Consider the following 27,093-nt stretch of genomic DNA (forward strand, 5'->3'; position numbering starts at 1 on the left):
CCTATATGGGGAGATGCGTCATGACCCAAGGAATCCAGGGAAAAAATATTTTTTATTTTACGACCTATGGTTCAAGAGTAATAAGCCAAAAGGTAAAGTGGGCTGTTATAGCGCCACCATGAGGCCGACCGATAAAATTTTAAGGTTAAATAATTTTAGGGATAATGTGGAATTATCACTAAAAGTTTTGTAACTATAGTGATTACAGTCTCCGAGGAACAAATACTTGAATGTGAATTTTTGCCTTTTCCCATTCATGTCAATGGGGAAATTTAATTCACTAATAAATTCATATCAATTAAACTATACAACATTTCTCTTAACAAAATACAAGCACACGATTCCCGATTTTTCCGGTCAATTTGACATATGGCTCAAGTGCGTACAGCGTACAGTGTGGGAGGTATAAAGCGTCAAAATAAAGACTACTCCAGTGAAATAATAAAGTGTCACAGTTACAAGAGTCTGGTTGCCCATTCGGGCAACCACACTAATAAAGTGTCACAGTTACAAGAGTCTGGTTGCCCATTCGGGCAACCACACTAATTATGCCTTGTTAAAGACTGCAATGGGGAGATGTTTAGACCCATGTGATAGTGAGGACTGGAACAGGGCCAGCTTCTCGTCACGTAGGAGGCTACATAATGAGACTGTAAGAGAATTTGGCATTGCACTTCGCCGGTTGGTCACTAAAGCATACCCTACAATAGATCTTAATACCCAGGATGTGTTGGCAAAAGATAATTTTATTGCACATGTGGGAAATGGGGATTTGCGTATTAATCTCCGCAGTGCCAAACCAGCAACATTGGAGGAAGCCATTAACCTGGCTGCAGAGCTTGAACTCATTAGGGCAGGGGTTCCCAAACTTTTTTGGACCAGGTACCCCTTTTGGGGTAGATATTTTTCCAGGTACCCCCTCATCCTCGCAACACAGATAACAATATATTTACAACCACACGCAGTGTTTCCTGCAGGAAAAAGCTTTGGCATGGTGCTGGGCGCAGGCCGCAGGGGGGCTTCTTGCGTCGAACATTTTGATGAATTAATTAATTTGATTCAATAATTAATTAATTTGTATTATTGCTCTTGTATTGCTATTGGAGACACTGGGGGGACACTGGGGGACACTGGGCAGGCACTGGGGAGGCACTGGGGAGACACTGGGGAGGCACTCGGAAGGCACTCAGGGGGACACTGGGGAGGCACTGGGGAGGCACTCAGGGGGACACTGGGGAGGCACTCAGGGAGGCACTGGGGAGGCACTGGGGAGACACTGGGGAGGCACTCAGGGAGACACTGGGGAGGCACTCAGGGGGACACTGGGGAGGCACTCAGGGGGACACTGGGGAGGCACTGAGGGGACATTGAGGAGTCACTGGGAAGGCACTGAGGGGACACTGGGGAGGCACTGGGAAGGCACTGGGGAGCATGGGGAGGCACTGAGGGGACACTGGGGAGGCACTGGGGAGATACTGGGGAGACACTGGGGAGCATGGGGAGGCACTCAGGGGGACACTGGGGAGGCACTGGGGAGGCACTCGGCTGGGCACTGGGGAGGCACTCAGGGGGACACTGGGGAGGCACTGGGAAGGGTCTGAGGGGACACTGGGGAGGCACTGGGAAGGCACTGAGGGGACACTGGGGAGACACTGGGGAGGCACTCAGGGGGACACTGGGGAGGCACTGGGAAGGCACTGAGGGGACACTGGGGAGGCACTGGGAAGGCACTGAGGGGACACTGGGGAGACACTGGGGAGACACTGGGCAGGCACTCAGGGGGACACTGGGGAGGCACTGGGGAGGCACTCAGGGGGACACTGGGGAGGCACTGGGGAAGCACTGAGGGGACACTGGGGAGGCACTGGGAAGGCACTGGGGAGGCACTGGGGAGAAACTGCAGCCACTGGGGAGACATTGGGGAGGCACTGGGGAGACACTGGGAAGGCACTCAGGGGGACACTGGGGAGGCACTGGGGGGACACTGGGGAGGCACTCAGGGGGACACTGGGGAGGCACTGGGGCAGCACTGAGGGGACACTGGGGAGGCACTGGGGAGCCACTGGGCAGACACTGGGGAGGCACCATGGCGGACACTGGGGAGGCACTGGGCAGACACTGGGCAGACACTGGGGTGGCACTTGGGGAGGCACTGGGGAGGTACTGGACATTTCATATCACACACACACCATGATTGGGGTACCCCCTGGCTATGCGTCGCGTACCCCTAGGGGTCCGCGGACCCCACTTTGGGAACCGCTGCATTAGGGGTCTAGAGGGAGGGGGCCCAATGACTGATGCTAAGGTGCGCGGAGTTGTTGATAAATCTACCAGTGACGAGCGGATAGAGTCCCTGCTTGGGGTGGTAGAGGGCCTACGACAGGAAGTTAAATCCCTGCAATCGACTGTACAGGCAATAGGCCACCCAAGTAAAAGTGCTCCTACACCCACACCAGTGGTATCGGTTCCTTTTGGACGCTCAGTTCAACCACCCTCCCTATTCAAACGGGAAGCTGAGCGGAACAAGGGATGCTGGGAGTGTGGGTGTACTCGCCACATTCGACGTGACTGTCCTTATTTACAGGGAAACTAGAGGGGGTGTGCACAGAGGGCCCAATGCCCGCCCCCGAGTCTGTGTCAACCGTGGCCCCTGGTGGTTCTGGATATTTGAAAGCTAAAATAGGTGGGTTGGATTGTTATGTATTGGTTGATACAGGAGCCTCGCGCTCCATTATACCTAAGCAACTGTGGCTTTCTGTTACAAGTGGAGGAAGTGACCTAGCGAATTATATTGGCAGAGCTACAGCAGCTAATGGTGGGGGGATGCATATTTTGGGGTCCTGGCAGACTGTTTGTCAGTTCGATTCACTTGCCCTTGTTGCAGAGTTTCTAGTATCTGACATCCCCTCAGAGGAGGTTTTGCTGGGTTTTGATTTTTTATCAAAGTATGGTGCTGTTGTTGACCTGGGAAAAAAGAATTGTCAAATAATGGGCAAACAATTTCCGTTGGTAAATCTTAACCCAGGATCAGAGCCTCAAATAGTCACGGTCCAGACTGATACAGTGATACCCCCCCGCAGTGAGACCATTGTTTGGGGGCAGGTCCAAAGTGGGTGGGGGGATTATGCTGAAGGGTTATTAGAACCTTCCCTCATGTCTAAGCAGAGTGACATTTTGGTAGCCAGAGTGGTTTGTAGGGTGCAGCAAGGTAAACTGCCAGTGCGCGTTATTAATGTAACCAATGACGCTCTACCGCTAAGGAGTGGCATGAAAGTAGGCACACTTTTCACAGACATTGAAGTGGGAGAGGAGATGCTGGAGCACTGTGAGGATGAGGGAGGGACCTTATTGCCACCGTGGACAGTTGACGCACTTGTAGACCACTTTGGGGTAGGAGAGAAGGGTCTCGCTCCAGATGAGGTGAGGGCAATTAGGCAGTCATTTCACAAGTACCGGGACGTGTTCAGTCGGGGTGATGCAGATTTGGGCAGAACACATTTAACATCACATAAAATTGACACAGGGAATGCACAACCCATTAAGTTGCATCCTCGACGGGTCCCCCTTCACTTGCAACAAGAAGTAACTAATAATCTGACACAAATGTTGGCTAATGGGATAATCCGTCCTTCCTGCAGTCCATGGGCAGCCCCAGTTGTGCTTGTAAAAAAGAAGGGAGGTGGGCTCCGGTTTTGTGTTGACTATAGGAAGCTCAATGAGGTTACAAAAAAAGACGCATATCCCCTCCCTAGGATTGATGATGCCCTTGATAGTCTGTCACACGCTCGGTGGTTTTCCACCTTAGACTTGGCTAGTGGCTATTGGCAGGTTGAAGTAGAGCCAGAGGATCGCCATAAGACTGCCTTTGCCACCCGACAGGGCTTGTTTGAATTTAATGTTTTGAGTTTTGGCCTTTGTAATGCACCCAGCACTTTCCAGAGGTTAATGGATTTAATTCTTGCTGATTTGCAGTGGACTACATGTCTAGTGTACCTGGATGACATAATAGTGTTTGGGCGCAGTTTTCAGGAACATCTGACACGTCTTGATGAGGTACTGGGAAAACTCCAGCAGGCCAACCTTAAAGTGAAACCATCAAAGTGTAACTTATTTTCTACTAAGGTCCATTACTTGGGGCACGTTATATCCGCTGAGGGAGTGAGACCAGACCCAGCTAAGGTGGAAGCAGTCAGAGAGTGGCCTGTCCCTACCAATCAGACAGAGGTTTCCAGTTTTGTAGGGCTGGCATCTTACTATAGGAGGTTTGTAAAGGGTTTTGCAGACATTGCTCGCCCTCTACATAAGCTAGCAGAGAAGGGAAAGCGTTTCCAGTGGAGCGAAACTTGTCAATGTGCTTTTGATCAGCTTAAGACTAGTTTGATTACGGCCCCTGTGTTGGCTTACCCAGACCCCTCCAAACCCTTTATTTTGGACACAGATGCAAGTGATGTGGGGATTGGAGCAGTGATATCTCAGGAGGAGGACGGGATGGAACGAGTGGTTGCATATGCCAGTAGGGCCCTTGCAAAGTCAGAGCGGAAATATGCCACTACAAAAAAGGAGCTTTTGGCTATGGTAGTCTATACTAAACACTTTAGACACTATCTGCTAGGTAAAGAGTTTGTACTGCGAACTGACCACAATTCCCTACGGTGGCTACACAATTTTCAGGCTCTGGAGGGGCAGTTGGCTCGCTGGATTGAACAACTTGCCAATTTCCAATACACTATTGTCCATCGGCCTGGCAAACTTCACAGCAATGCTGATGCCCTCTCTAGGCTACCAGGCTTTCTAGAAAATAAACGGCAACCTGAACAGGGTCCCCCTCAGGGAGTGCCAGTAAAGCTCAACCTAAAAGTATGTGTGGTACAGGAGGTTCCAGACACCTCAGTGGCTAGTGAGATGGATGAGCTTTCTCTGGCACAGATGGCAGACAGTGAGTTGCAGCGAATAATTCACTGTAAAAATCTGTCTGCTGACAGCTTAATTCCAGACGATCCTGATTTACAGAAATATGCACAAATTTGGGCTCAGCTTAAGGTACAGAGAGGCAGGTTAGTGAGGATTCCTCCTGCCAATTCTGATGCGGCATCCAAAGTACAGGTGGTTTTACCTCGGTCAATGGTGCCTGAGGTCTTAGCACAGCTTCATAGTGTTTCCACTGGGGGCCATTTGGGGGTGCAAAAACTGCAGGGAAAGGTTAAAGACCGCTTTTACTGGCTGGGGTGGTTTATAGATGTAAAGACATGGGTTAAAGACTGTGTAGATTGTGCTTCTCGTAAGACACAGGGGAAAGCACGGTGTGCCCCTTTACAGCCATCCGTGTCATCGAGGCCGTTCGAGCGAGTAGCCCTTGACATTCTTGGTCCCCTTCCAGAGACCCCGGGGAAGAATAAGTATGTATTGGTTGTCGGCGACTATTTCTCAAAGTGGACAGAGGCTTTCCCACTGCCTAATCAAGAAGCCTGTACTGTCGCTAAAGTTTTGACGGAACAATGGGTGTGTCGGTTTGGCGCCCCTCGGAGTCTGCATTCAGATCAGGGACGCAATTTTGAATCAAACTTGTTCAAAGAACTGTGTAGGCTTTTGCATATGCATAAAACTCGCACTACACCTTATCACCCAGAGTCAGACGGGTTGATCGAGCGATTCAACCGTACCCTTTTAGATATGCTATCCCTCTTTGTGGAAGACAATCAGTCTAATTGGGACACACTGTTACCATATGTTATGTTGGCATATCGTAGCAGTGTGCATGCTAGCACCCTGTTTACTCCTTACAGGGTATTGTTTGGACAAGAAATGGTCTTGCCAGTAGATGTTATGCTAAACATAGACAACCAGGAGTCCTTTACCTCAGTAGACAATTATGTGGCTAGGCTGAGGGACACATTGTCTACTGTTGTAGAGGCCGTTAAGAAACATCAAGCAAGGGCCTCAGGACACCAGAAAGTGGCCTATGATTTCAAGGCGAAATTCCAATACTATTCTGAGGGAGAACTAGTTTGGATGAGGGATAAGGCTAAAAAGCGCGGGGTGAGTCCCAAACTACAGAGACGATATAAAGGACCCTATAGAGTAGTGGACAGGGTGACAGATGTCCTCTACAGGCTAGTGCCAGTGGAGGGAGGCTCAGAAACTGTTGTACATTTCAACCGCCTCAAACCCTGTACTTCTTCCTTGCCAGTGCCATCTGAGTCAACAGAGAATGAGACATCCATGGGAGATGGACAGAGGGTCTGCCCTACTCCGCCAGAACAGCGCCAGCAATCGGAGGTTCCAGGTTGTGCCAGTTGGGTCCAGCTTCGTCCGGCCCGCCGTGATGTCCCCGCGGAGGTGAGCACAGCGCCGGCAGGGGCGACCGAGGGTGGTCAGCGGCAACAGGGGACCCCGTCAGCAGGAGTGATGACACCGGTAGTGCAGCGCGACATGGAGACTGTCCCAGAGGTCACCGGAGCACAAGGAGGCCCACCAGTAGATTCAGCAGCCTCTGAAGTAACCCTTCCATCGGACAGGCCTGTGGCTGGCCTGGGACAATCGGGCCACCAAGCTGCAACGACGTCGGAGGAATGTTCTGCACGCCAGCAGAGCTCACCAGCTGGGTCACAGAAGGGCAACGGGCCAGAAGGCCCCGCAGCAGCGGAATCGACCCAGCCCTTGGATCTGTCAGCGTCCCGTCCTGAGCGGTGGCAACAAGACTCCATAGGGGTGCCAACGCTAAGGGGAGGACGTCCACCTCGTCAGCGGAGACCGGCCGTCTGGTCACGAGACTACGAGATGTCCTTATAGACTCGGGGACGAGTCCCTTTCTTCAAGAAGGGGAGAAGTGTGATGTGCATGCGAACACGGACTCATTGATGACGCCACACAGGCGGGTGTGGTAAACTAATGACACTGATTGCAGGCATTGAATCAGGTGGCGACTAGAGGACGCCAGTATAAAAGTGACACTTAGACGGTTGTGTGTTGTTGGAGCCCACGTCTAGTGAAGCGGCACTCTGGGTACGGGAGGGGCCGTTCGCAAGTGGTATAGTCTTGCCGACGGTGAAGACAGGTAGTGAGGGGGAGCTAGCTGTCATATCGTAGCAGGAGGGGAGACTACACCTGCGGTCTCCTGTAGTTTAGACAGAGGGGCTTTTAGAGAGTGTGTGCTCACTTTGCTCCTCCATACAATCTGCAACGGACTGAACGTTAACTTGTCCAAGTCACGACGTCCGACACGCATCTCCCCGGGGAGTTGGACGGCGTCACAAGCAAAGACCCCGGGGGAGGGTCCGCCACATGGCGAGTTAAGTACCCAGAGAAATTGTATTGTGTATTGTAGGCTATGTGCATGATTATGTAAGAGACATTGTATTGTGAATACACTGATTATGTAAGAGACATTGTATTGTGAATACACTGATTATTTAAGAGACATTGTATTTATACAGTTTATATAGCTACTTGGTTTTAATGGGGGGTTAATGTGTTACTGTATTCCTATTTTGCATACTATTCGTATTCCATGTATTTATCAAGCATTATAATAAAGGTTGCTATTTGTACATTGTTGTTGTCTGCGGTGCTTCCAGGGCTGACATTTACGTACTATAGAAAACCCACATTTATTACACTATCTTTACACCTGGGTTTTCTGAATCCATTCTCTTTGGATCAAATAATAATCTCAACAAGACAGTTGGCTTCTTTGTTAGAGTGGGTGAAAATATTATCACACAAATAGATGAAATGACCTATACCTATAGGTTCCATCCTGGAGGCAAATCTTTCTGGTGATAAAATGGCCACCAACGTATTAAAAAAAAGTCAACTAAAGAACAAGATTCCTATACAGGATCTCCTCACTGGTCAACAAAAACACATGAAGCCCTCGTACAAGGTTTCTTATGCATGCACCTCTCTTGGTACCACAGCACATCAAAGGCCCTTAAAACAAGGCTCCAGACTTCCCAAAACAAACTTGGTTTTGAAAACAATTTAGCTTTCTTTAAAGACGTATTTTCACAACAATTATTTGTGAAAATAACTTAAATGTATCTAGATAATTAAAAACGTGTAATAGATTTATCTAAAAATATATTGAATCATGCTATTTTGAGATAATGATCAGGGCATCAGGCTGATTCAGGAACTTTAGTTTAAATGCCGGTATCAACTAGGACGATATTAGACAATATTAGCCATGGTTCACACTTCACAGTCATATGGGGCATGATAAATGTGCTCATATTCAACATTTCTAAAGCAAGTTTAAGGAGAAAGTTGCGTGCTGACTTGTCGCTGTCCATTGTCGTGGTGCTGAACCATTTACCAATTGGCAATGTCGATATTTTAATGTCCAATGCAGGCCAGGAGGTCACAACAGAAATGTGTGGGTTTTGTTTATTTTATTTTATGTAAACAAAGTGAATAACGGTTTTACATCATAATCTTTGATATCCAATTATCCATCCTATCCAACATTCAATTCTGCAGTAGGCGCGGATTCTATGTGCCGTGGCGTCACTACCGTGACGTCAGGGCACATAGAAATCCGTGCTGTCCGTAGTGACGTCACGGCACATAGAAATGGGGCGAGTGTGAGGCTCGAGCGCCAGAGCTTACTAGCTCATCAAGACGAAAATTAAAGCTTGGTTGTGGTACCGAGGCTAATCCAAGTAAGCCTGGGACCGAGGCTAAGGCTAATTAAGACGGAGACGTGAAGAAGACATAGAACGAGTCCAAAGGGGATATCTGAGCGACTGAGCCCTTTAACAGAGCTCGTCATTACTACTGGCCATTACGCCTCTGTTGCGAATGCGGAAGGAGAGAGGTGGGGGGTGGAGACGGAGAGCGTGCATATTGTCCACATGGTAAAAATGGCTGCGGGTGAGGAAAAACAACAGACCCACAGACCTGGTGTGTTTAAACAGAAAAACAAAGGCCACAAACATGGCAAGCATCGTACGAAAGGCGAACTTGAGAGAGAGAACAAAGGTAAGACTTTCAAATTGATCACACACTCCTCGTCAGTAACCAATAAGGTTCTGGTCGGGCATATTCTCTGCCAGCCCAGCACATGTGTTATTTTTGTCCGACTCCTATTCCTAGCTACCCACATCAGCAGTACATTTTCAAGGACAATACTCGGGAGTCCGAGGTGGAAAGCCCGGTGAGGCGAGGTTACAATACTCCAATTAATCCAGAGTAGTCTGACTAGTGACATTTAATAGCCCCAACTGTGGTAGTTAGTTACTAGTGAAATGAATGGCTGAGGAGAACGGATCCTCGTTTACGAGGCTGCCATGATGATTCCAGCAATCGCTTGTATACTACCGATCACGGTGTCTTTTAAATAGATAACGGTAACGTTGATAACTATGACAACTCGTGCTTCACGTCTAACGACAATCAGTTACTGGGCCAATTCATTGTTTTGCTAATTTACATCGACAATGCGATAGACGGAAAACACAAAAAAAATCACCCTCGTGTGAAGTGAGGGGCGCTCTTATCATCATGCATCACATTCCGTGCTCAGCCAATCAAATCATCACAAATGTCATTCCGGCCAATCACTTTTGGCATCTTAGCTTTTCTGCCCTCAACTTTTATCTTCAATATGTACTTTTGGCTCCGCTCTGCCAATCAATCATCGCTATCGGGTGATCAGCCAATCATCAGCCAAAGTTTGTGTTCACAGTAAACCCGGAAATCTGGGCAACGACCCTCAAACATCAATGCCAAAAGATTATTTAGGGAATTTACTGACATTTTCCAAACATAGTGCTTGTTTGTTTGCCAAGTTCTTGCTTGCCCCTCCTATATTCAGCTATTAGTGTAGATTTTCATCTTACACAAACATTAAATTCCCATTGACAATGGAGAATTTACGTTGTATGTGTCTGAGCAAATTGGCTATTTTCGTTCTACACAATTTCTACATTTCCTGTAATACATAATAGTCTACATATGTGTCTGTTACGTCATGATGTACGATGATAAGAGCGCCCCTCACTTCACACAGGTGTGATTTTCTTTATGTTCAACCATTAACAAATACTATGGTAGACGTTGCACACTAAGGTGATTGTTCTATTAGCAATTTAGCAATATTAATTATTTCAAAGGGCTCTGCAGTGCAGAGACTCGAGGTAAGGCATTTGATGTAGAAGCACCTCCATGTTGACCTCACAATATAGTGGCATAATGGCAGTACATTATCTGATCCTAATGATCTGTCCTACAGGAAGAGTGTCGGTGACAGCCCTTACCAAAAAACAGAGAAAAGAGCAAAAGAAGATGGACAGAAGACACAAGGCCAATCAGCTTCGCAGAAATAAGAAAGACCTGGTAAATAGGCCTACATTTTAAATTGGTGTGGATAATATCCGTCCATTTATCCATCTAACTGACATTGAATATCTGTCTTGTCCATCTAGGTCCTGATAGAGAAGCGACGTCTTGGGTTCAAGGATGGTCCCCCTAACTGTGTGGTTGTGGTGGCCCTTCATGCTGCAGTGGATGCTGCCTGTGTCACTAAGCTGTTACGTGGAGAAGATGCTGGGGGTCTGGTTCATCAGGAGCTCTGTGTTAGTGGCATCAATGACAGCTTCGGTCTGATTATGCCTCGTTTCAAACAAAGGTTCACTTTTCTGCGCCCTGACACTGGTAAGTGTCAACTAATGACAATAAATAAATAGATTTATAGATTTATAATAGATTTATTAAGCCCAAAATGGACTTTTACCTGCTTATTTATTTTGTATGTATAAATTATTTCTTGAATAGTTTTCCCTGGCCTTTATCACTAGATTACTATGCATTGAGTGAAAAAAGGATATAAAATATGACCCATTTGGATGAGTTTATTCATTTGCAACTCAGGAGAGAATAAGGCCTAACAAAAAAAAACGTTGGTTTCCGGTTGCCGACCGACTCTATTAAATATGCGCGACTCATATTATTTTATTGGCATTTGGTGAAAAAAAAAGGAAGCTCAGAATGCGACCGAGTAAGACCCAAAAGGTATTTATTAAAATTAAAATTATCTTTGATGAGACCATTGGGACGCGCGAAGTCAAAATAAAGTTTTCTTTCGTCTAAAATATCACGTGCGCAAATGTTTTGGAATGCGTCATCGCGAGGAGACGCACAACCCAACACAACACAACAGTGACAACATACAGCATGGACCTGTGCACGGTGTCTGTGACTGTCCACTGCCCGTGCAAAGCACCGCCACAGATCATACGATTGAGTACAAAAACATTTGAAGACATAATTAAGGAGGTGAAACCGTGCCGGTGTCGGTTTAAGTCCGCAGAAGGGAGACACGACCGAGCGGATAAATGGACTATCATCTCAGCCGACATACTCTCCCCCCCCACCCTGGAGCCTCTAGGCGCCCAGGCTGGGCATGTTTGACTTTCGGTAGCCCTGGAACGTGACTGCCATGATGATTATCATGACAGTCATGCAGTAACTTTGCCCTGTTTCTTGCGCTCGCTGCATTTACAAGATTTCCGTATATATAAACATTCAGATTTCAAATATAAAATACTCACAAAGTGTCCCACGGGTGTTAGTTAGTAGCAGCGCCAGCGATTAGAATTGCTGCGTCCCGCGTTGTTTAATAAAAAGCATTTTTGTCCGAGCTCCCCGGCTACTTTTTTCAAACGGGGTTCGTTTGGGAAATCCACAGTTGCACACCGGGAGCGCACTCGCCTATTAGTCTGTATTGGCAGGGCGGTCAGCTTACCTATATCGAACACACCGAGTGCCACCCTCCTCCCGACCGATAGGGGCGCGTAGTTGAAAGCCAATGGCAAAATAACACCTCGGATAAAAATGCTTTTTATTAAACAACGCGGGATGCAGAAATTCTAATCGCTGGCGCTGCTACTAACTAACACCCGTGGGACACTTTGTGAGTACTTTATATTTGAAATGCGAATGTTTATATATTTTAATTATTTGTAAATGTAGCGTTCGCAAAAACCAGGGTGAAGTTACGTCATGACTCTCGTATGAATACGAGAGTCATGTTCCAGGGCTAGACTTTCGGTATCTAGCCCTGAGATGCGAGGAGGAGGAGGAAACTCATTCGGCTCATGCTTCTACCCCGTCAGAACGTTAGCTTTGCCTTAGCCCCATATATGTGCCCTCTCCCTACGCTCATTCTGTAGCTCCGAGCTACAGAATGAGCGTAGGGAGAGGAGAGGGCACATATGGGGCTAACGTTAGCTATGTTTTTGTCTTTTAATAACTAGCACTATAGCTAGCTATGTTGATGCCAGCAACACGTTCTAACTTCTTATGTCAAAACATGAGCTGGAAAGCAGAGGTTGTTTTACGTGGGTTGTTGCTGACACCAATGTAATAATAATAATAATAAAACTTTATTTGTATAGCACCTTTCATGACATGAAATGCAGCTCAAAGTGCTTTACAGAACAATGGAGAATAAAATAAATGTAGCCACCGTTACCTAAAACTGGATGGCCAATAAATGAAGTACGCGTGATTTCACAATGTTTACAAGCATGAAAGATTCATGCCACCCCAAAACACAGGCGCAACTAAATAAAATAGGGGGCTTGCAAATGTAGTCTTAGACCTGCCATGATTCCACAGTTCAAATGAACTGAGTTGCAGGCAGGAGGAGGCGCAGCAGTTTGACGTGACTGTGCATTTCATTACTGTCAGAGCCTTCTAGTTACTGTAAGACAGTACAATTTACAATTTAGGCATTTATCAGACGCTCTTAATCCAGAGCGATTTACATTAAGCAAGAACAAAAAGCATGGGAATACATCACATAAAAATAATTTATCATGAAACATGCGTATTAAGTATTCACCCAGTTTGTGGACATTCTATTCAAAGTTTTCAAATGTTTAGCTGTAGGCATGTAGTGTTATGTGTACTTGAACCATTCATTATTTAAAAGATGGTATTTCAGGCAAATATTGAAGTTATTAAAAAAGAAGCCTATCCATCATTGCCGTAGGAAAAAAAAAGTTAAAAAAAATCCTTGCTACCCATCCTTCCCACGAAAAAATAAAATAAAATAAATTCCTTGCTACCCATCTTTCCCACGAAAAATAAAATAAAAAAATAAAATAAAATAAATTCCCTACCTACTCAGCCCAAAAATTACAGCCAATCGGAAACCAACGTTTTTTTTTTAGGCCTAACACAAATTGTTTGGCTTATGATTATGAAATATTTCTTGTGCAACATATATAGTATAGATCATTGTGTTTGTCCCTAAAAGACCACAATCTGTTATCTAAAATGTAGATAACAGATTCTAAATGGCTGCTTCTAATCTGATATCTTGTGGCTTCCTCTCTCTTTGTATAGCTGACCTGCACTCCCTGCTGGATGTCGCAAAGGTTGCAGACAGCCTGCTATTTGTCCTCGACTCGACTGAAGGTTGGGACAGCTATGGAGAATACTGCCTCTCCTGTCTCTTCTCCCAGGGTCTGCCCAGCCATGGTGAGTACACTGTAGCTTCACAAGGCTGCACACATAAACATCATTACAGACTAGAAATATGGACATTTCATGAAGTTTGGTTAGTGTTATAACAACTTAAAACAACTGTTTACCAGAGTCTGCCAGCTTTCTATGCTAGGCCTCGACCCCCTACTTTCCCCCCCCTCCAAATATCAATAGATGGCTGATAAGCTCAGCATGTAGATTGTTCTATTCTATTCTATCTATTTTCTCTAAATGTTAGCCCCAGAATACAAACGTTGGGGTTCATGTGGTTAAATGTATTGAATTTTGTTGTTATTAATGGTTGAGAGCGTACATATCACTTGGTCTTTGATTGATTGCATTGAAATCATTACCATGGAGTGTGGTGAACATGAAGCTTGTTTTCCTCAGTTGTATTGACCTGTCTTTTTCAATCCTTTCTGTCTCCTGTAGCGCTTGTGTGCCAGGGTGTTGGTGATCTTGCTGTGAAGAAGAGAGTAGACTCCAGAAAAGCTCTGTCAAAAATCACAGAGGTCCGATTCCCTGATGCTCGTCTCTTCCCGTTGGACACAGAACAGGACGCCATGCTGCTTCTGAGACACCTGGGCTCTCAGAGACAGAGGAAGTTAGGCTTCCGCTCCAAACGCGCCCACCTCTTGGCTCAACACGTAGCCTATATTCCCAACAGCTCTGAGGTGACGGGCGGTGCACCCACAGGCTTAGGGACCCTCTGTGTGTCTGGGTATGTCCGTGGCCACCCCTTGCAGGTGGACAGACTGGTACACATCACTGGACATGGAGACTTTCAGCTCAGTCAGATTGATGCTCCTTCAGACCCCCTACCCCTCAGTACAACAACAACCAGGCCGGAAAAGACCGGAAAAGGAGGAAACATAGACATGCAGGTGGATTTCTTGGGAATCAAAATCTATTTAGTTCAGTCTTATTACCGGTATTATTATTTAAGTTTTTGTTGTATGTTCTTGATAGAGGGTGTATACACTAGCGATTGTTTTGCTAAGATGAATGTTTGTTAACAGGACTGCTGTCATAAGGAATGTCTGTAAAGGGATTCATCTTAATTATTAATAATAACACACAATTTGTATATTGATTACAGTCAGATACTGAAAATAATGATGTTGTATAGTGGAACCAAAGGATCCACTATTAAGTCCACTGACAACTGGATGTCGTCATCACTGAGTATTGGGACTTGAATCATGTCCTCTGTTCCGTATGTTCCACAGGATGGCACTGAGGAGGAACGTCCAGTCCGGGTGCTAATGAAGGCAGATCCATCTCACAGGGAGACCCTGGTGGCAGAGGCCGCGGTGGACCCCATGGATGGAGAGCAGACCTGGCCCACTGACACAGAGCTTTTGGAGGCAGAAGGTGGGAATGGAAGCTGTTCAATTACGTTAGAACATCTGAAGAATCGAGTTGAATCAAAATGACCACTATTTGAATATGGTCAGTGGTTGATCTCTAGACCACTGGTTCCCAAACCTTTCAGATTGAGACCCAAAACAGAGATTAGATGTTTGCCCTTCGCACCTTGGTTCGAGCTTGTAGATAAGCTATTTTCACTCTTTCTTAATTCTTTTTTATTTATTAGATTTGTTAATAATAATTAACAAAGCGCCCCTCACTTCACACGGGTGTGATGGGTCGTAACCCATTAAAAAATGGTCTGACCCACAAATGGGTCCCGACCCACTGTGGGAAACTGATCTAGACCGCCGTCTTGAGGAGTTACAGGACTGTAACTGAGTGTGCACATGGAAACAATCACATGGCACTCTTGATTAAGTATGGTTTATTGTGATTGTATTAGCAATGGGAAATTAAAAGCAATCCTTTCACTATCTCCATGTTTATTTTTCTACTGCTGGACAGAGGCCAGAAAGAATAGGCGTGTGATGAAAGTTCCAAAGGGAATGTCGGACTACCAAGCCACCTGGATTCTGGATGAGGATGCAGACGAGGAGGAAGACAGCTGTGATGATGATGATGATGATGACGATGATGGAATGATGGATGAGGTCATGAAGATGAAGATAGAAGATGAAGATGAAGAGGATGATCAGGTACACGTGTAACACAGGAAGCCGGGGTCTTATGATTCTATATGGTTGTTCAGTCAAACTTCTGCTTTGCTTGAATGTTATTCAATTTGACTGACTGTGGTTTGTAGTCATGGCAACATGAATAGCATACGTTATGGTTTCTGTCATGGAAACGGATCGCCCTTAGGCCCTTGTGACCTTTAAGGAGGAAGTGTGTGGGTGTTGAACAGGGCAGTAATTGGTGGAGAAGGTGTGCGTCTTGAGTGCTGCTGGTTCCGGGGGTGGAACAGTGCATACGTGACCCATGGTTAGTGCACCTCTCTGTTTGTTTTCTCAGTGTCTGTCTCTGGCCTGTAGTGCCAGGCTACTCACCACAACAATAGTGTTTGGAACAACGGTCCCGAGAGAAGCCTCCCGACTTCCCGTTCTATGAACACAACTTCCTGTCTGGACATGGGGAGGGGACGACCATTTATTTATTTCCAGCTTTGCTTAAAAGAAGGGGGACATTCTTTATGTGCAAAGGATCCATTTTCGATCTCTGGGTTGTTATTAATGTGTTTGATGTCAGGGTTAGCACACTGGAATATTTGGATGATGTTAACAATGGGAAAAGCTGGCGCTTCAGAGGGTTATGTTTATTATCATTATTGCAGCTAGGATTGTTCTAAGGCTTGTGGGTCAACCCCATGCTGAGTGGATTCCCTCATATACCGTAGCAAGAGTGTGTCACTGTACATTGCCATACTAGGGACTAAGTACCAGTTTATTCATTTGATGTTAATGAACATGGGCAACTCATGCTCAGAACTTGCAGTCCGGGTTTCCGGGTGGCGCAGTTCCTGCTCACCACCGTGGAAACAAACTGGACTGGAAGGTTAAAATCATCATTATGCATCCGGCTTGGCCAGGTGCTCTAACGCAGTATTTCCCAAACATTGTATAGTGACAAGTGAATAGTGACAAATACCCCAAAAATAACTAAACAAACAAAATGGCATCCCCCCGGTGAAGCTCCTTAAGTCAGCTGAAATGATGTTTGAGCAATGTCCAAGTGACCAGCTTTTTGCTGGCCAGTAAAGTAAATGGACTACATGAATACATGTGTTGTTGGGTAGCCACAGCCAGACAATCAGAGATCTCTGCCTATTGATACGCCTGGTGACATCTAAGTTCAGTAAATGGGCTAACATTGGGTGTAAACAATTCAGACATTTAAAAAGTAAAAACTTCAAAGAATCGATGCAAAGACTTTAGGGGCGGCCCTTCACATGGAATGTATCAGGATTGGTTTTCAAAGCAGTGGGTGTAGATCTGAAACTTGTTTTCTGGTGTCATACATTACGTGACATACAGTATGTGGAGGTGTAATAGACTCTTGTCACATGTATGATAGCCTCGATACCCAGGCTTTCATTTCGTCTGCGCGAAAGATGAAAGCCTGGAAAAAGCCGTGGGCTGAACCAGTCTAAAAGTGGGAGTCAACCCTTCCGCGTAGGCGTCGCTCTAAATGATGTGACGTAGCGCTGCACTAGGGGGGAGAGGAGGGGCCGGGGGTGACGGACAGATCGATGAGATCCAATCAGGGTGCGCGCTTTTCTGAGACGTGACCCTCCCATCTAGGCCAGAAATGTCTCTGCTTAGGTCAGGCTACATGTATGAAGAATATTTAACAAATGGTCACAGACAGAGAACTAACTGCACTTTGGTACAAGGATAGAACTTTCCAAATACCAATTGCACTGATAACCAGCGTGGATGGTCTTGGAATGGTCATATTTCTTTATTGATAATATCACTGTGTTCTTTGACAGGATCTTGGTTCAGCCTGTGACTCCGGAGAGGAGGAGGACAAGGAGGAGGAAGAAAAGGAAACGCTGTGCTCCACAGATCGATCTGGAGCAGATCAACGTTATGATCAGAATATGGATGAGGCCGAGGAGGGAGAAGGGCTGAAGCGCTATCGTGAAGCTCGGTCCAATGAGCTGTTCCCCGACGAGGTGGACACACCCCTTGATGTGCCGGCGAAAACCAGGTAGGTTTCCTTCTATTGCATTAGCACTGTATGAACCATTTGCTTTACATTATTCAGAGCCTTTCAAGTAATACTGTGTGAGACATCAATTTAAAGACAACAGCGCTGGTAACATTTCATGCAAGTTTTCAACTGCAAATTAAGAGACGGACCTCTGAATCAGTCACCATGATCCATCAGTCATGCCTTGCCGTACTTTGAGACATTGCTATCGTTTGGTCTCAGGTTCCAGCGCTACAGGGGTCTGAAGAGTTTTCGCTCCTCGCCTTGGGACCGCATGGAGAACCTGCCCCTGAACTACTCCCGCATCTTCCAGTTCCAAAGCTTTGACCGCACTCGTCGCCGCATACTAGCCGAGGCCGCGCAGGAGGAAGAGGGAGCCATGGTACGAGCATGTGCATGATTTTAGATTTTTGCTATACCCTGTATACCGTATTTGTGGATTCACTAAACCCTGTTCACGCTGTTTTTGTAGGTGGGCTGGTATGTGACTTTGCACATTATCGATGTTCCCGTCTCTGTGATGGAGAGTGTCCAGTCTGGCAGACCTCTAGTGCTGGTGTCCATCTTGCCTCATGAGCAGAAGGTATGGACCATGAAAATATATGAATGTCGTCGTCGCTGCCCGTCAGGCAGAAAACTTGTATTTCCAAAACCATCCTTTACTTTAAGGATCCAGTGTAGTTGTTAGTCACAGGCAAACATTGTCTTTTACTTTTAAAATATTTAGTATTTTAGTCTCAAGTGGAATACTGCACATATTGATGGTTCTGCTATCATTTAATTCCATACATAGATGTCAGTGATGCACATGTTGGTACGGAGGCACCCCAGCAACACAGAAACCATCAAATCCAAAGAGGAGTTGGTCTTCCACTGTGGTTTTAGGAGGTTCAGAGCCTCTCCTATCTTCTCTCAACACACCTCAAGTAAGTCCAATAGTACATACAAGTTCATAGAGACTGCATGCACGTTGTACACCTGATTTCTTATAATGCACCACAGTGCAGCAGTGGTTTTCAAACTTTTTGTAGCCAAGTTCATAGAGACTGCATGCACGTTGTACACCTGATTTCTTATAATGCACAGCAGTGGTTTTCAAACTTTTTGTAGCCAAGGCACACCAAAGGGCAAGTAAAGATCATGAGCATCCAGGCAAAATTGCCTCTAACAGAATTTATTTACTCGTGCCAAATACAAAGTTTTTAATATTTTTTGTAACGTATAAGATTTGCCTCTGCATTTGGGAAATGAGTACAAACAAAATATTGATATAATAAATTAAAATAAATATAATAATTTTGTAGTGTGTATATATTGCAATAATGGTGTGGCGTTTGTCATGAAATCTCAACTTTATTTGTATGCATACTGTTTGGGGAACCACTTTGTGTATTACCGCGTCGGTTCACTTTGATGTCAAAATCAGATTTTTCTTGCTTTTCATTAGGTGACAAGCACAAGTTGGAGCGTTTCCTTCAGCCAGATACCCCCACTGTGGTGTCTGTGTATGCTCCCATCACCTTCCCTACTGCTGGGGCACTGCTATTCAAACAGAGGAGTGATGGTACAGGTATGCCATAGAATTAACCTCTTTCAACCTGGTGTCCCTATTTTGGCCATGTCATAGGCATTTTTATTTTTTTTAAACACACAAATTAGTTGGAGATTATTTATTTTTAGATTTCACGTTTGTTTACATATCCTCCCAATGTCTGTAAAATGCTGCTGTGGAATTGCTGAAATGAGAAGGTTTATTTATTTCAAGTCTAGGAGGCTTGAACTTTATTTAAGTAAATCAATATTTTCTCCAGGTATTATTTGGGGCAAAACGTTTCAAATCCAATCCATACATGCTTTAAAATGCATTTAATTATTTTTTTAAACGGTAACATAACATTGACAAAAATAACGAGATTTACTGACATTTACCGGTACTGTCTGGCAAGTTTCAATTCTCAAGTGTTGAAGTGAATGGCTTCCGCTAAAATCAAACAAACCACAGCATGCTTTGGAAAATGGTTCGCAGTAATGTCAAGTATAGAGTGAGTCATAGCCATACTAAAAATGCCAGTATGGTTCCTGAATAAGTGATCTTATTTTATAGTTGCTTTTTGGTACTGTGACCATTTCTTTCTGTTCTCTAGTTATGTAATCAGTATGCCTGTATTTGAGGTTGTTCTTTCTGTCATCCAGGCATACAGGACCTGGTGGCCACAGGCAGCCTGTTGAGTTGTGACCCGCAGCGTGTCGTACTGAAGAGAATCGTGATAAGTGGACACCCATTGAAGATTAACCGGCGCTCCGCTGTCGTCCGTTACATGTTCTTCAACAGGGGTGAGCACTGCTGTCCATGTAGTGCATTCATATGCTTTATATTTCATTACACTAAACTTGGTCTGACGTTGCCCCGGTGTTAATTTAACTCTAAAGTGTGTACAAATGGAACCAAAGATTTGATTGTGTTCCTCTCTCACAACAGATGACATCATGTGGTTCAAGCCAGTCGAGTTACGAACCAAATGGGGCCGCAGAGGTCACATCAAGGAGCCTTTAGGTGAGGGAATTTAGGGAATTCATGGGATTCTGGAATGTTTCACCTGGAATATAGTTTTTTGTTCAAGACACGGGTGCAGTACTTTTATGCAGTATTCTGGATCTTGTGTTTTTCAGGAACTCATGGTCACATGAAGTGTGTATTTGATAGCCAGCTGCGCTCTCAAGATACTATCATGATGAATTTGTACAAGAGAGTGTATCCTCACTGGACATATGACCCATATGTTCCACTGCCCTTACCCTGGATCAGGAGAGAGAACACCGATCAGGAGCTCTATGACGGTGACATGGTGGAGTAGGAGAGACAACACACGTGGAACTAGTAAATTGTATTGAATTGCCATGACAAATAGTCATTATGTATTAAATAAACCTGTTTCAATCTAAAGTTGTTGGCAATCCAGTGTGAGATGTTCCTTCACTTGTGTTTTCATGTTCCTAGATCCATTTCTGCCCACTAGATGGCAGTCATGATTAAGGATCAGTAGATGAAACTTATCTGAAATGATTGTGTTGAGTAACTGCATGACTTTTGGTTGAACTATTTGGGGTTGTATGAATGAATGCTCATGATCAAAGGTGCAAGTGGTGTGGAGGGGAACTTTATGATGATGTTGAAGTGCACATTTCTATAAACAAGTAAAAGCAATAAAATATCTTTGCAGGCTCATAATAGATTATATGAAAGTGTAATGTTTGGGATATATATATATATATAGTTCACATCTTATTACTATCAAACCAATGTTGATAAGATTGACACAGATAAATCAGGTAACATGGCCTGGTATATTAATTACAGTCATAGCTGAAATCTCCATAATTGTCTGTATTTGGCCTTAAAGATCGTGAGCAGCAGCTTTGAATTTATGCTTTTATCACTGATTGCCTACTAGTATGTACTACAATGTATTTCTTGTGTTCAGTCAAACTTTCTTACACCTATTACCCCACCTGGGGATTAGATTGTCAACAAGGGTTCTCCAAATATTTTGGTCCTGACTCCTGAGCCAACCTCTGTAACCTGGTGAGGCGCAGCGTCATGCCATCTGCCTCCAAGTCTCTGCTCCAGGTGTTTTGTGGTCGCACAATCTTTTCCCGTGGGGGTTCCACTTGAGTTATTGTCTTGTGGTATTCAAGGCTGGTTAAATTATAGCCATCTCCAATGCTGCAATAGTGTTATGGCCTAAAGGTTGTTATTGTGAGGTGTGAGCATGCAACTTTCTTTGGAAATGATTTGAACTCTACACATAATGTGGCAGCACTGTACTGCAGTGTAGTTATAATCACCAATCCTGTAATATACTGTAGTTGCTGAACTTGACCACTGTCTGGTGCATCTTTTCACCTCCCTGGTGATCTCTCCCTGACCCGAAGCCCCCTTTTCACCACCACCCGACACACACACACACACACAGTATGGGAGAGATCATGACCCTGCTCTTGTTTTCTCTCTGGATCTGAAATGCTCAACAGTTTTACGTCCCTCCTGGTTCCATGGTTTCTTTTCATTCTCATTTTTTTCACTCGGAGAAACAGTGATTTATGAATTGTAATATTTATCATAAAACTGTGCTCTTGCATGCTCACAGCAACATGATTCATCCGCAGGCTCTGCTGGGACTGCACCACAGAGGCATGCCAATATGTCTGGGAAAGCACAAGGTGAAGACTTGGGGATGGGGAGGAGAACATGATCCAAGAAACCAAGGGGAGCAAAAGTTCACTCTGTACATTTTTTCATACACTGAATTTGATTATGACGGAAAAAGTTGAAAAATAAAGATAATACAATCGGGAAAGAATAATGTCTCTTTATTGCCTTGGGGGGCATGCTAGAAGCCCTGGACAGTTTTGCTGTAACACTCCATTTATCCACTCCATTTTCTCTCTTTTTTTGTCTAACATGAATTAAGGCAAGGGCACTGTAACAGTGATGTGTTGAACACATCTTGTTAAAGCTGAAGGGAGGGGTGTGGTTGGTGTGCATTTCTGGCCCGCAGTTCACATGGAGAGGGGGGAATTCAATACCCCCGCTATGGAGAGACTGTCCTTAAAGGAACACATGTAGAAGAAGAATGGGACTGAATTTAGATGCAATGCATGCACAACTTTTCCACCGACACTATCAATTTGACACAGATAAACATTTCAGTTGTTTTGGGGACCAACTGCGACGTGGTGAGGCAGAATCCAGAACCATAAGTGAAGTGTGTGTTTGGCACGGGCCCGTCGTCAGAATAAGGAGTGAACGCTGGTGGCTTAGCGCTGTTTGGATCAGGAATGTCTTTGCGGTTCCCCAACTCGCTGCCACCACACTTCTGCTGGCTCCCACTGAAGATATAATGGGTGAGAGGTTTTTCCGTTGGACGAGGATGAAGAAAGGGAAGGAGGAGAGATAGGGGACGAGCCAGTTGATGTTAAAGGCCGTCTGATATATATACCTCGGCCCTATGACAGTGTCGCTCATCTAAAGCAGATATAAAAGACCGGCTATTATCAATTTAAAGATAACGAATATACAACCAAAGGCTTAGGCAAGAGACTGAGAGATGCATAGAATTCAGCAATTAAAGTAAGATCGGGGGTGGGGGTGAGTGCGGGTGAAATGGAGGAGTGTGAGAGAGAGTCTGACTGAGGTGGTGTGGGCGAGGGAGGAGAGGGAGAGAGTGGCTGGCGTTTATGGATTGCAGATGTGGCGCTGTGGGGTTTTGGCAGGCAGGGGCCATGTGTGCCTGAATCCTGCACCGGCTGGGTGGCACCGGGGTGAGAGGGAGGTCACTGCACCGCAGCACACAGCCCATAAAACACTGAGAGTTGGGGAGAGGAAGGAGCAAGCGAGGCCTCAAACACATGCATGCCACGCACGCCGCACACGCACGCACACACGCGCACACACACACACACACACACACACACACGCACACACACACACGCACACACACACACACGCCTGGGGAATCGGGGATACAGGGCAGTGAGGGTGAACAAATCACACTCTGAGAGGTAAGGTTTATGCATGCAACAGATTCCAATTTAACACAAAAGTTGTTAGGAAAAGAAACTGTTGGTGTTAAACTGTTAAGCTTAGCATTATGTCAAATGTATATCAACAAACTCACTCAAATCTTCTTGTGGAAAAATGTGTCTGTCTTGTTTCTATATTTAAAATTTCTATCTTTTAATAGATCTCATAGTAGCCTGCTGTTGCTGTGTTTATTACAAAATATCACAAGTTTACAAAAGACGTCAGCCACATGTGGTTTGAGGATGTTAATTTTCTTACCAAAGTCATGCACCCACCATTCTATCTATTCTGTCCTCTTTCCATCCTCAATCCTCATCATTCCATATCAATCCCATGTACATTTTTCTTTCTCAGGAAATGACAGTGGATAGAATAATGACTGGATATAACTGGTCTTGGCCAACTTACCATTCTGAGAATGAAGAATCTTAACCTGCTTCACCCCCACTCTTTCGCTCTACTTTCTTCACCCTTTCCTTCTTCACTCTTTCCCTCTACTTATCACTCTTTCCCTCTACTTCTTCACTCTTTCCCTCTACTCTTCACTCTTTACTTCTTCACTCTTTCCCTTTCCTTCTTCACTCTTTTCCTCTACTTATCACTCTTTCCCTCTACTTCTTCACTATTTCCCTCTACTCTTCACTCTTTACTTCTTCACTCTTTCCCTCTACTTATCACTCTTTCCCTCTACTTCTTCACTCTTTCCCTTTACTTCTTCACTCTTTACTTCTTCACTCTTTCCCTTTCCTTCTTCACTCTTTACTTCTTCACTCTTTCCCTTTCCTTCTTCACTCTTTACTTCTTCACTCTTTCCCTCTACTTATCACTCTTTCCCTCTACTTCTTCACTCTTTCCCTTTACTTCTTCACTCTTTCCCTTTCCTTCTTCACTCTTTACTTCTTCACTCTTTCCCTCTACTTATCACTCTTTCCCTCTACTTCTTCACTCTTTCCCTTTACTGTTTTATACCAGGCACTGCAGGCAGGGTTTTGGTTTTGCTCCACAGGCCTTCTCCCTATATCACCGCTATTGTAATCTAACCGACTCCCATATGGCAGCTATTGTGACAACCCATGAAGTTCCACTGCTACACACACATCTATATAGGCCTAATGCGGAGGATTGGATCTGTTCTCCGGCTCTAGCTCTAACTATTGATTGTTTTTTAAATGTATATATATTTTATATGTTAACAAATCAATTAACCACTTAATTGTTATTTTATACTGCGGTGCACAATGGTGTGTAAAAATATTGAAAATTGCAGATCTACAAGCTCACAACGCCTCGTGATGTGACATGAGCTTGTAGATCTGCTATTTTCAATTCAGCAGTTATGCGGGAACGCTTACGGAGCCCTTACATCCAAACAACTAGCCCTCCCTTTATTATGCTGTTCTCAATTTCTGTGCAGAATTGCAGACCTAGCTTCCATTCAATCACAGACATTGATTATGAATGGAATATGAATGGGATTGTAAGAATGACCATGTTAGTGGCTGGAGAAACAGTACAGAGGCATTGGTAAAGGTTAACCAATGGTAGGTTTATTCAACAAATGAGCACTACCAACTGGCATAAACACAGGAAGCTCTCTACTCCCAGCACAGACTTCAGTTCACTCAGCCTTTTATACCCAGCTGGAGACAATGAGAATGGACTATCCCATTTACAGGGTGTCTTCAAATGAGAACATACCATAAATACATACATAAGCATACAATAAATACATATAAATAAATAACCTTAAACCATACAAATGTTACAAGTTTCTGTGAACTACATGAACTATACAAGTTATATAATAAGTCCTTCACACTACAACATAAATAATCAATCACAACAGCACATCTTAACCCCCCCCCCCTGCTATCCTGACATGGTCCAGCCCAATCCTTACTGAAACACATCACAGGCAATTGTTAGGCATTCAATCAAACCTCAACAATAGAACTCCACATTATTGCACTTCCCAAACATATTGCAGCTATAACCCACATTGCACTTGCCCCTCATGTTTGTTAATCACCAAGCATTTCCCCAGGTGGAACTCTTTGGCTGAGTGGCCATCTCAGCTAAACAGGAAACGGTATTCAACAATAAAATGACAACTGTGCAAGTTAATAAAGTGTCAATATGCTGTGCAGAATAAGTAACAGAGGACCACTCTATTACAGGGATAAATGAGTTTTCTTCGACAGGTGGCTGGCATCTCTTAGAGATAGGGTGAGAGTTCAGTCACGCAAGAGAGACTCGGAGTAGAGTCGCTGCTTCTTCGCCTGGAAAGGAGACAGTTTAGGTGGTTTGGGCATCTGGTTAGGACGCCTCTCGGGCGTCTCCCTAGGGCGGTCCTCGAGGCACGTCCCACTGGGAGGAGACCCCAGGGCAGACCAAGGATCACGTCCCACTGGGAGGAGACCCCGGGGCAGACCAAGGATCACGTCCCACTGGGAGGAGACCCCGGGGCAGACCAAGGATCATGTCCCACTGGGAGGAGACCCCGGGGCAGACCAAGGATCACGTCCCACTGGGAGGAGACCCCGGGGCAGACCAAGGATCACGTCCCACTGGGAGGAGACCCCGGGGCAGACCAAGGATCACGTCCCACTGGGAGGAGACCCCAGGGCAGACCAAGGATCACGTCCCACTGGGAGGAGACCCCAGGGCAGACCAAGGATCACGTCCCACTGGGAGGAGACCCCGGAGCAGACCAAGGATCACGTCCCACTGGGAGGAGACCCCAGGGCAGACCAAGGATCACGTCCCACTGGGAGGAGACCCCAGGGCAGACCAAGGATCACGTCCCACTGGGAGGAGACCCCAGGGCAGAACAAGGATCACGTCCCACTGGGAGGAGACCCCAGGGCAGACCAAGGATCACGTCCCACTGGGAGGAGACCCCGGGGCAGACCAAGGATCACGTCCCACTGGGAGGAGACCCCAGGGCAGACCAAGGATCACGTCCCACTGGGAGGAGACCCCGGAGCAGACCAAGGATCACGTCCCACTGGGAGGAGACCCCGGGGCAGACCAAGGATCACGTCCCACTGGGAGGAGACCCCGGGGCAGAACAAGGCACTGTTGGAGGAAACACATCGACTCAATGGTCTTGGTGGAGGAAACCATGCAAGGCACCGACCTGCACATCAGGAGCAATTATAGGGTTCAGAGTCTTGCTCAAGGACACTTTGACACAAACTCTGGATGACATTTCTCTATCTGCCACTTATATATAACGAGTGTGGCACACCTTCCAACCATCACAGCGCCAATTTTGGCTCCAGAAATGAGCATTTTCCGGTACCTCGAATTCGGTGCCAATTCTGTCGATGTCCTCAAATTTTGAGGACCAATACTTTTGCTGCGCAGAATGGCAGACCTCCCATCACTTACAACGGCCCCTCCCATTATGGCGTCCTCACTTTTCTGCAGAAGTGTAGTGTCCATTGGGCCACTCGGGCACAGGCCCAGTCAATGGAGATCTTGCCAATGCCCATGCAGTCTAGCTTCTGAAATAAATACTGGGGGGAAAAAACAACAAAAGATAGCCTACACTGGCAGTAACCTTGGGTCACCAGACTTTCTACCTCACCTCTGAGTGACATTGGCAGCCCCTCACCCTGTGCATGCACATTTCTGTTGTAGCCAATGTGTCCAAAATCACACCAACCACAGCAAGCCGACATTGCTTAGTTTAAAATGGTCCCCCATTAGCAAGTCGGCAAAACCGGTCGGAGTTGTGCGTCCCCCCCGATCATTACGTCACACTGCCATACTCCAATCATACCTCTTTCCCTCAAGGCACTCCATTTAATAGGGACTACCTTTTTCGCAGAGCCTTGGAGACGATGGGCACTGATGGCCACTTTTACATCACCGGCTACTACTAGCATATATAGAAGGAAGTAGAGGGGTGCCCGCTGGGCTTTCTC

At 45.6% G+C, this 27,093-nt stretch overlaps 1 protein-coding gene across 2 annotated transcripts; it reads left to right on the forward strand.

Annotated features, from left to right (window-relative positions):
- The first annotated feature begins 8,826 nt into the window (after nucleotides 1-8,826).
- Nucleotides 8,827-20,515, forward strand: tsr1 (TSR1 ribosome maturation factor). Of its 2 annotated transcripts, none has more exons than XM_083772871.1 (15): nucleotides 8,827-8,979; nucleotides 10,232-10,335; nucleotides 10,425-10,653; nucleotides 13,351-13,485; nucleotides 13,924-14,375; nucleotides 14,721-14,865; nucleotides 15,370-15,560; nucleotides 17,354-17,574; nucleotides 17,800-17,959; nucleotides 18,050-18,160; nucleotides 18,371-18,503; nucleotides 19,025-19,147; nucleotides 19,771-19,911; nucleotides 20,057-20,131; nucleotides 20,248-20,515. In XM_083772871.1, exons 1-15 carry the CDS (start codon nucleotides 8,853-8,855, stop codon nucleotides 20,430-20,432), a joined length of 2,532 nt encoding a protein of 843 aa, XP_083628997.1. In that variant the 5' UTR covers nucleotides 8,827-8,852; the 3' UTR covers nucleotides 20,433-20,515. The 2 variants fall into 2 exon arrangements, with proteins under 2 accessions (XP_083628997.1, XP_083628998.1); XM_083772872.1 differs by having other exon boundaries at nucleotides 19,025-19,141.
- Nucleotides 20,516-27,093: the final 6,578 nt, after the last annotated feature.

Source organism: Protomyctophum parallelum (assembly GCF_964188405.1).
Source record: "Protomyctophum parallelum genome assembly, chromosome: 9".
In the NCBI taxonomy this organism is placed as follows: Eukaryota; Metazoa; Chordata; class Actinopteri; order Myctophiformes; family Myctophidae; genus Protomyctophum; species Protomyctophum parallelum.